Here is an 11535-nt window from a genome sequence, read left to right on the forward strand (position 1 = left end):
CTGATTTTAGTTTAGTGTTTTATTTTTAATCAAGTCAATGAAATTTTTATATTAGCCATTTATCGAATTTCAGCCATAACATTTTAATATATATATAGGCTTATTAGAACAGCAGCATCAGTCTTTTTTTTTTTTTTTTTTTTTGCAATCATGAGTAACAATGTGAAGTAAATCTAATTTCATGAAATCAATTAATCAATCTTTCTCTTTGCTGAAATTTTGAAAGATATGTCACTCGTCACTTTTTTGACTCCATCTATACAAAAAGTACTATAGAAGTATCATCAAATGATAATGCCATGGTACTTCAAACTTTCATATTACCATAGTATGTGGTAAAATAACAGTAATAGCAAAAACCCAAAACACCCGAGCAACCACATAGCAATGCACTAAAAAACACTATTTTAAAGTAATGACCGGGCAACTAACCACAACATCATGACGACATCATTTGCATGGACGAGTACCACTCAAATTTTCTTTATAAAATGTCCAGCTCTGTTGTGTCCTTGTCATGCTTGTACTGCATTTCTTAATGTGTAGGTAGGCATTGCATTTTGTGTGTGTGTAGATGCCCACAATTAACCTGTGCATCTGCAAATTATGAGAATTACTGTTTATAATGAGCTGCTTTATTTGCATGTGGGTATCTTCTAACAATGATCTCAGGTGTTGCTATAACTTTCTGTTGATGTTACATAAGGTGTCTCTTTATCGTTCAAATGCACAAACTCAGTCATCTAGATTGAGTGACTTCATCATTTTACTTTAATATTTCAGACAGATTGATTCATGGATCAATGGAGTGCAGGAATAGGTGGCGTAAGAAGATCTGGCTTTGTCCATGTTGACCTTTCCTGGTTGCATAAGCTAGTTTCCATTAGCGCCAGTTTGTATTGTCTGGACCCATAATAGTGTGTGAACCCTCCCTGTGGGTGCCAGGCTAATATCCAGGAACATAACGCACAAATACACACATACACCATGACCCCTACCATAAAGCCCCATGCCCACTGACTCATACTCAATGGCCTAGTTTCTCATTGTCTGTGGATTATGGTTTGGCCGAACCGAAGAACACCAAAGATCTTGTGTCAACATATTTCATAATCACATTTAGATACAGCAGCTTGCTCTCATAATCATAATTATTCGAATGCATCATTATCAGATGCGTCACATTCTCATATTTGGATCCAAGATTATAATCAGCAGATTTAACATCAACCACAGTCAAACAGTCACCATCTCACTCCCTTAGCTGGTTGAATGGTTATCATTCCTGCAGCTCATTGAGGTCTATGTGTGTTAGTAGGTCGAAGCCCAAACCTATCTCATCCAATTTTAATACTGAACTTGACCTGAAACTGATTTTTTTTTTTTTTGCAACAATTCATTGTAGTACTCTAATCTCAAACTGCATTCCAAAAGTGTTGATATTCTGGGACCTTTCTCGGTTTGTATCACTCTAGTCGCCAGTTCTCACAGATTTCCAGACCAGAAGTCCAGAGGTATGTGAGCGGTGCAGAGCGGGGTGCTGTCTGTGTGAATTTTGCCTGGAGATAGGAGTGCATCTGTTTTCTCTGTCTTCAGGATCGCTCTGAGAGGGGTTTCTCTCCACGGCTAGTGGGGAGTGGAAAACGGAAACCCGGAGTGTTCTAATAGAGAGAAATCTAATAATTATTACAAAGCGTTTTTAGTGGAATGGGGAAATGGTGGTCTCGTCTCTCCTCTCAAACAGGTTACGGTCTATGCAGTGCTTGTCAAAATGCAAAAATTTTAATGTTTTTTTATAAAGAAAATCAAATATAAACCCAAACCCATCTCAAGCCTTGACTGAGACAGAGTCGTACTTTGTCCAATCCTGTCGGGTTCAGGTCTGGGGACAGACCTCTAGTAGCTCATTGCGATGAAAGAAACTGAACAAACTTTGAATCAAAGAGAATTATTTTTAAAAAGTAATGATTGATGGCAGTTATAATATGTATTTGTAACACAGATTAGTGGCATTGAGGATTTATATAGAAAAATAACAATAGATAATCTTTTTTAATATATGCCCCAGATTATGTGAGGGTTTTTTGAGTCAAGATTTATGTGAAAGTATGTGAAACTTTAAACTGAAGTATGTGATTAAAATGATTTTCAGCTAAATTTATGATTGTGTATTCACCCAACGATTGCTTCTAGATGAACAGATTATAATCTGTGTCTATGGCTCTGGATTAGGATTGAGTCCTCACCCAGTGGTCACTGATCACACACACAAATCCCAGTCTGGGGAAGTAGCACAGGGAAGATTACTTTGTATTTGTGTCCACAGAGGTTTGTGTGCAAAGGCATGGTTGTCTCGTTGTCCAGTTGCCCCATTGTTGTCCCAGGGCCTCAGGGATAATTTAATGTGTTTGTATGTGCGTCTTTATGTAACCATGTGCGTCAGCCTTGCCTGCTGTCTCATTTTTAAACTGAATTACAGTATTGCTCACTTCTAGGCTTAGATTTATCATTGAGTGACTTTATCGAGAATTGGTGTGTGTGTGTGTGTGTGTGTGTGTGTTCAGACTAACAGACATGGATAACATGTGAGAAGAATGCAACTTTGTCCAGCATGTGTACGTTAATCACACTACAGTTGGCCTCAGCTTTGGCGCTTGACCCGAGAGATAAAGGACATGTGCAACCTGTATTTTATCTTTCAAATATAGCATTTTACATTGTGTCATGTATACCTGGACATAGAAATGAAGACTTGACTGGGATAGTGCAATTTGACTATTCTCTACCTAACATATATGTTGAATCAACCAATGATGAGTTTGGGGTGGGACTATCTGTTTGTCTAACCAATAGAAGCACTGTTCAGGTTTTTTTTTTTTAAACAAAAAGGTTCTATTTTAGGCTGATGAGTCCTTAACGCAAGCTGATGATATTTACAGCGTTAACTACTTGGCACAGATGATTGTTTCATGTCGCATCTGTAGCCAATGAGGTTGCTGCTCATCATTTAAATGGCTAGTTAGCATTCACTATAGTAGTTTGTAGCACCCTCCAACTTCCCCAGCTCCACCTGTATAGATCTGCTATGGGTAATTGATATATGCCAATTGTGCAGCAGTAGTATGTCTTACATACCGTACTACTCACATCAGCGTATTGGCAGTAGCAAGTTCCTGTACTTGCTCTGCAGCAGTAATAATGTACAATAACCGCAATAATCAACAATTCAGCAGTAGCAGCATAGCAGATCTATTCCACCAAGACCAAATACATTAACATAGTCATATCCATTACCATGCTAAAAATCTTCCGAAAGTTGTCATGATAGAAATGATAATATTTATTTCTCACACAATGTAAGCACACCTTAGCGTACACTTAAAAACTGAATGCTTTGGCCTTTAAACTTTAAAACATTGTGAATTCCAAGGATGTAACTAAAATACTCAAGATTAAGGGAACCAAAAGTAAAATTGTATGAATCGCTCATTGAGAAAACTGTTTTGATTAACCACTATTCTGAAGACTAGTGGCATGCGGGAGGCAATGTCCATTGTAAAGACAAATTTATAGTTATATTGTCATTTTCCATGTTTCTACTGTTTCTCAGCTTCCTAGTCAAGCATGAGAAAATAGCTAAGAACGACAGTGCACTTTCTCTTTCCTTTCCTTGTTCCTCATATCTCTTTGTTTTGTTTTTTAACACCAACCCCCCATCTTTATCTCTCTCATACACTCTCTTTCCTTTCCCTTTGTTTGTTCAGTTTCCCCTTTCTCACTTCCCACCCGACAACAGCTGCTGTGCTCTGATTGGCTGAGTTTCAGGAGGGGGTGGAACCATGTGACCTGTTGTGATATTTTCTTGCCTGCTTAGAACGAATCTCTCAGTTACAGGAGAGACGGGGACAGACGCACTTTCACATTCTGTCCTCAGTGTCAAACAACACTGCTACGCGTTTAAAAAAACATTATTGTAACTTATCTCCTCCTGGATTACCATTTACATATTCCTTTAACAAGAAAAAACAGGAATATTTTTATTTTTCTCTGTCTTCTTTTGGTTTTCTAAGCCTTTTGTGCCTGAACTGCCACCAGGGAAACGGGAACAACAGAGAAGGAGAAGAAAGAAAGAAAGCAAAACCGATAGACAGCATAGATCAGCCTGAGAGAGACGGATGTGTACGGAAGATGAGTCCGGCTTTAGAAGCGCTGATGGAGGGGTGTAGATACCCAGGGAAAGGAGAAATGAAGGGAGGAGTGATGTTGGAACCGTTCGTCCATCAAGTCGGCGGTCACTCATGTGTACTGCGGTTTGGGGAACAGACTATCTGTAAACCACTAATACCTAGAGAACACCAGTTTTACAAGAGCCTGCCACCAGAGATCCGCAAATTCACACCACAGTACAAAGGTAAGTGGACACTTGACAGAATATGATCATTACAGCCAATCTTGTTTATGTCCTATTGTGTGCCATAGTCTTCCTTTCTCTATCTTGCTTTCTATTTCGCTCTATCTGTGCATACATTTGAATAACAAGTGCTGTAAATAATCGTTTTGAAGAATTTTAATGAATAAGTTACACTGACTTAATTCCAACAGTTCTGCGTGACTCCTATAACAAGGCCACACATACTTTCATATGCGCTAACTGATTGAATGCACCAGTTGAACACCCGTTTTTATTTTAAATGACATTTAAATTGCCATAGATAGACAGACAGATTGATAAATGTAAAAATGTAATGGATTGAAAATGGTAGATTGAGTTATGCCACAAGAACACTCTCAAAACATTGTTTGACACTCAGATAAATGCTCATGGCATGAGATGGAATATCATGTTCAGTTCTTTTAGTCAGGTAACGTTATATTTAAACACACTCACCCACACAGACACCCTGGCATCTTTCGCAGTGTATTTGGCGGTGTCTTTGACTGGGCAACGATATAGGACTAAAAAAAGACAGCGAGGCAGAGAGGATATGACATATAGGAAAGTATGTGCACACACTCTCACATGCGTGAGCATACTTACATTCTCTTTGACACATATAGGCCTATATATATATAAGGCTCAAATTATGATTTAAAAAAAATGTCTTGCTCACCATAAAGCCTAACACATCAAAGAGAGACTAAACACACATGTACTCTGACTCAGCAAGTATAGACCAAAGCGTGAATGAGCGTTGGTGCAGAGACGTGACATCATTGCTATTGATGTCATCGTTCTACCATGACTGCAGAGGTTGAGAGGCTGCATGGTCCTAGTGCCTGGCAGGCTCCATCACATATACTTGCACACACACACACACACCACAGACAGGTTTCAGCTGTTAAAGCTTGTTTTGTGATCAAAATAATTTTATTTAATGCTTATGCCATTCAATGTTAAAAAGATTTTGCTGTTCTCTTTCTCTGTGTGTACCCCCTACCCCACTCAGTTACCCATAATCCTATTGTGATGCTTTGTTCCATCTATGGTTATCATGAGATACCAGCTTAAATCATGTCTTGGGCCACATGCTACTTGTGTATATGTATCTTTTTGCTTTGTATTTTATGTATTGATCTGTATTCCAAATGTATCAAAACAGTTTTCCAATTTGTTGCTGTTTGTAAATTTCAATGATACATTTTCTGTGAAACTTCTTATCTGTATTTGATATCTGATGTGGGAATCTTGCAGATGGTTTGTCCAATGAGTCGTAATAAAAGAGCTCATTGAATTGTACCTTCTCGCCTCCTGTGTTTTTTGTGTGTCTTTTTTTGCTTAGCACTAGAAGGCATGCAAAACACTCCCGCAGTCTTACATTTACATGACAGTGTTGAATATTCACTATGTACACAATTACATTCTCTTCTTAAACCCTTGCTTTTATTTTGTTTTATGCATATTAAAGTACAGTTTAAGCCGGATTGGGTAAGAGCTAAATTTTTTTTAATCATCATATGATTCATCATATTTGAATCATATGTTGTTTGTGTCAACACAACGTCCAATGTGTACTCATCATTTCTCTTATTCTCTTTCTTTCCCTCGTGCTCTCTTCAGGTGTGGTGTCAGTGAGTTTTGAGGAAGATGAGGAGGGGAATCTGTGTTTGATAGCATACCCGCTTCTCAGTGATCCAGCTGATTTGGAAAACCAGGAGCCCTCTCCTGAGTGCGAGCCCAAGAATAAGCTTGTTAAGTGGGGGAAGAAAAAGCCATCAGGCCTGCTCCCGGAAAACGAAAGAGCCAGACAGAGTCGCAAAGAGGAGAAGGGCAAAAGGTGAGGGAGGGCACATGACTAAAAAATCTGGGATCAGTATGATAAAAAAAAAAAAAAAAAAACGGTACATTGTTACAAAAATTTATATTTAGAATAAATGCTGTTCTTTTGAACCTTCTATTCTTCTGAAAAAATCACAGTAATAAATTACATGTTAATATATATTGAAATAGAAAACAGTTATTTTAAATTGTAATAATATTTCACAATTGCAGTTTTAAAATTATTTTTGATTAAATAAATAGTCTTGGTGGGCATAAGAGACTTCTTTCAAAAACAGCTTTTAAACAATTGTGTTTGTTATTTTCAACAGTACATCCTTATCATGTAATTCAATGTTTAAGCACACACACAAAAACGCACATGATGTTTATAATTTGTTAACCTGTCTCCTCTGATCTCTGCAGTAATCGGGATGATAAGGCAGAGGTATTGTACTACAGCCTGGAAAAAGGAAATGTGGTTCCTCAGATCAAACACAACCCTTGGAGTCTGCAATGTCATCAGCAACACCTACAGAGGATGAAGGAGAACTCCAAACACAGAAACCAGCACAGTATCCTTTTCAACAAGTGAACACCCAAATTACCACTGAATAATGATTAGAAAAGAATACCAGCACAAAATCTTATTATACGACATGCAAACACATTTATACAATCAGATATTCAACCGTGTAGTAGTATTTCCTCCTTGACTCCTGACCCCTCTTAGAATTTATTCTGCTGGAGAATCTAACATGGCGGTACCGGGTTCCGTGCGTTCTCGATCTGAAAATGGGAACACGTCAGCATGGGGACGATGCCTCTGAAGAAAAGAAAGCAAATCAGATTCGTAAATGCCAACAAAGCACCTCCTCTTCTATTGGAGTACGCCTCTGTGGCATGCAGGTAATTACAAATCTTCTAAATAGTCTACATACATGTGCACACCAAACATGTTTTGAGGTATACACAAAATATGTATAGTCATTTTTAAACCGTATAATTCACTGTTGTTCAGGCAACTGATTTTGCATATAGCCATGCTGGTTTAATGGTTGTATTAGGGATGCAAAATATTGAAGTACCATATTGATTTTTGGCCTACATTGAATATACAGTATCTTGACAGATTTTGAATTGTTCATTTTATTGTAATGAATCATTTCCCCTATTTTTATATTTTATATTACCTTTGTTGTTATTTAATGATCACTTAAAGTTAAAACACTAATTTAATAACGCTGGTATTTGACATTTAATTTTGACATTGTGCAATTAAATGCACTTTGTTAAATCTCAAACTGAATCTTGTTTTTTTTTAATACTGTACATTATTATGTTGTGCCTAAATTCACTTTTAGCATTTAAAACGACTGATTTAACTTTTTAAAAATGAATTATACAAAATGATTTATCTAGTTAATCTTCTGAAAATTCTGTATTATTTTACAGAAAATCTTATCCTAATAATTGAATTTTACATTATTTTAATATTGGTGGATCCCTAGTTTCTAGTATCACTCTGTGGTCAGCTGTGTAATGTGAGAATGTACAGTCAGCTCGTCATTATCGCCAAGTAAACATTTTCGGGGTGATAAAAAACCTAATAGTCCTAATCACCCTATCAGAGTTTGTTTTGCTTTAATGACCGGTTTATTATACATTATATCCAGGGGTGCACATAACCTTTTTGGTCTGGTTCTCAAGGGAGCACCTTGAAATCCTGCTTGGTACTCGTACTTTACGCGGCATACTTATCCTACAAGCTGTCGTCATCACTTTCCTCCTGACTGCTCTCCTCACTATAACACTATTTTTTGTTCACTATAGAAATTAAATATAGGTTCATTTTTCTTAAAGCTGTATTTTTTATTTTATTAACATTAATGACACAGACAACAGCAGGAATATTAGGCTGTTGTCCCTTTAAGACCAAATGCACGGACCGAATATACTGACGCATGCGGTTCCCTCTGCGTTTTCTGCTGTGCAACGCTTTTTTTTACGCATTCGCACCAGTTATGTGCACCCCTGATTATATCTTATTAATGCAATGTATTCTTTTCAATATTTTAGTGATTAGTAGTAAAACCCTGAGTCTAATTCTGATCTGTGTTTCTCCTAATAGGTGTATCACAACGCTACAGGGCAGCTGATATTCATGAATAAGTATCACGGGCGTAAGTTGAGTCTGGCCGGGTTCAAAGAGGCTCTGTGCCAGTTCTTCGGTGACGGCCGAGTTTTGCGCAGAGAACTTCTGACCCCAGTGTTGCAAAGACTAAGAGAAATGAGAGCGGTGCTGGAGGCCTGCGAGAGCTACCGTTTCTTCTCCTCCTCTCTTCTCGTCATCTACGACGGTGCTCCACCACCTGCCCCATCTAGATCACGGCCCTCTCGTGGAGGAGAGGAGGAAGATGAGGAGGACGATGATGAAGATGAGGACGATGATGAAGAGGGAGCCTACGGAGGGCGTCACGATCACTCCAGCGGCATTTCTCCAACGGTGGATGTTCGAATGATCGATTTCGCCCACACAACGTGCCGTGATTACGGAGAGGATGGCATCGTTCATGAGGGTGGAGATAGCGGCTACATCTTCGGCCTGCAGAATCTCATCAGCATTCTGTCAGAGCTTGAGGAGCACAGCAATGACTAAGCGCTTGTGCGACATCTTACCATGCATCTGCCATGCCAGGCTTACCGTGGGCACCCTGAACATGCCATCAGGGGTTAAAGTTCACGCTTAGCTCGCCCCGCTCTGCTTTTTCAAAGCCTTAGCGGGGAGCAGTTACGTAGGCAAGGGTCAAAGGAAAATCCTGAATTCCTAGAATCCTTCAGGAGCTGAACGGACTGAACTGTTTTGTAATTTCTCGCTGAGGCGATGGAGTGCGGTCCCTCTCCACGCCTGTAGTTTCTGCTTGCCCTGAATCACAGATGGGCGGCAGTAGATGAGTTTCTGTGACGTCTCATCTGCTCCTGTATCTTTATCTGTTCCTTCATCTATGAAAGATAAGAGAAAAAAGCTGATGCTTGCATTAAAAGAGCAGTTTATACGAAGACATTTGCAAAAACTGATGTTCTACACACCTATGAAGAGGTGGGTTTGTAGCAACTGTAGCACAATCATAAATTGTTATGAGAAGAAACTTAGCAACAGGTGCTTTAGAAACACTAACCTGCAGGACTCAAGGGAAGAGACTTACTCTGTACTTGTAGGGAATGATGGGTTTGCGGGAAAGGGAATTTGCATAGTCCTTTCCACATTCCAGATCGAGAAAAGACTTTTTCTCTTGGACATTTTAATATATCTCAGTGTCTTGGATCCTCTTCATTCCATAGCCATGTGTTGAAGATTAGCATCCTCACTCCAGAGACTTTAAAGAGAACCCTATTTATTTATAAGAATATTTCTATCAAACATGAATGGAAATGTGACATTCCATCCTTTAGTTCTACCGTATGTTGTAAGTGATATAGGTAGAGAAATTATTTTTATGTCATGGTTTTCTCTGTTTTGACATCATGAAACAAAATAAAGAGAAATCTGTTTTGTTGTGGTACATTTGGAAGCCTATTATTTCTCTGTCTGTTTGTTTTGTACAAAATAAGATTACGACATGTCCCTTTGACTTGTCTCAATAAAACAACTACAAAGTACCAAAAGCCAACTAATATTAGCTCTCTGGTCAGCGCAAATGTTTGTTTACTTGAAACAAATAGCCAAGCAACAAGTCCTACAAAGGCAGAATAAATTTGGTCAAGGACTTGTGTAAATGGCAATGTATTTGTACAGCAGGCTCAGACCCTGGTCAGTGAACATGGTTCAAATATAGATTGTTGGTCTTGATACGAAATAAAACAAAGTGAAAGGCTTTATAAACTATAAATAAGCAATCACTTTCATTTGACAGAAAGCACTGGATTCATACACCAGATGTACAACTCACTGCTGCTTTATAGGCATAATACTGGTTTGCTAAACCTTTCACTAAAAGCTTTCCGCAAGCACTCTCTAAGCCTGTTATTTGTGCGTGTGTGCGCAGGAGTGAGGGGGGATTTGAGCCGGGGGACATGAGGAAACGCATATTAGAACTGCATACATGCAAACTGTTTGTGCGTTTCCTCATGTCACCTCTCTTAAGTAAGGATTTTGTGTATTTGTGTGGAATATGTTGGTAGATATTGTGTTTTGGTGCATTCACCGTATACAGTATGTTTGTCCTCTTGTGGCCTTGCCGCAGTCTGTGACTGTCTCAGCTGTTCTAGCCCTCACATTCCTGAGTAAAGCTCTGGATTACACTCTAAATGCCGGAAAACTACTCGTGAGTGGGAAACACCATCGCCACATTTCTAATCAGGTCAGCATGTGAATGCCCTTCAGGAAGAGAGCAATTAGTTTGAAAACCGAAACTATTGCCAGGTAACAAACACTAAGTGGAAAATATACATAGAATGCTGTACAAGAGTCATCCAAAAGAGAGCATGGATGGAAAATGCCCAAAGGCTGCATGCCACGTCATGATTGCTACATTATTTCATCGAAACAGGAAACTTGTGATTACTCAGATTACATTGAATGCCTTAAATAGTACAATTCGCTTTTCTCCGCGTTAGTGTATATACATTTTTCTCCAATGAAATGTAATTGAAAACCTCTAGATTTATGGCAATTATGCACTTTCAGTATAATTTAGTCTAGTTGTAATTGTTGATATTCGAGTGTAATGTTATGTTGGCTGTGACTAAAGTGTTAGATTTATTTTGAACATCTGTGTGCTGTCTTTTACAGCTCCTATGACATCCTTTCTTCTCATCTGTTGCTGTGAGCATGGGTTTTTGTAATAATTATGGATTATTAGGGCAACCATCTCTGTATTTTTAGCTAGATGAATAATGTGAACGGAAAAAAAAGGTAGGCCTATTTGGCCCAAAAACCCAGAAATGTTTTTGGGACATAAACTGAAAAAAAGCAGAAATAGACTAGAAGATATATTCCATATCTTCCCTGTTTTGTAATATAATGTACATAGAGTGCTTTATATGTGTACATATGTATATGTACACACACACACACACACACATATTTAGAATTAGTAAATAATGGCATTAATTTTGGGTGTACTATTCCTTTAACTGACAGAATTAAGCTCATTAGGCTGAATTACGAGATGTACGTGGAGTCACACATGCAGTCGTTTCCTCTCATTCTTTTGGGACCTTGCAGTGTGCTACCGCAATGCTTACACAATATGTTAATTATCTGATCATCTACCTAA

At 38.4% G+C, this 11535-nt stretch overlaps 1 protein-coding gene across 1 annotated transcript; it reads left to right on the top strand.

The window, feature by feature from the left end:
• The first annotated feature begins 3877 nt into the window (after positions 1–3877).
• On the top strand, positions 3878–9531 carry ip6k2b (inositol hexakisphosphate kinase 2b). Its single transcript, XM_079629391.1, has 5 exons — positions 3878–4411; positions 6059–6275; positions 6683–6831; positions 6990–7165; positions 8388–9531. The coding sequence occupies exons 1-5, from the start codon at positions 4189–4191 to the stop codon at positions 8913–8915; spliced, it is 1293 nt and encodes a 430-aa protein (XP_079485517.1). The 5' UTR covers positions 3878–4188; the 3' UTR covers positions 8916–9531.
• Positions 9532–11535: the final 2004 nt, after the last annotated feature.

The sequence above is a fragment of the Phoxinus phoxinus genome (genome assembly GCF_949152265.1).
Source record: "Phoxinus phoxinus genome assembly, chromosome: 11".
Lineage (NCBI taxonomy): Eukaryota > Metazoa > Chordata > Actinopteri > Cypriniformes > Leuciscidae > Phoxinus > Phoxinus phoxinus.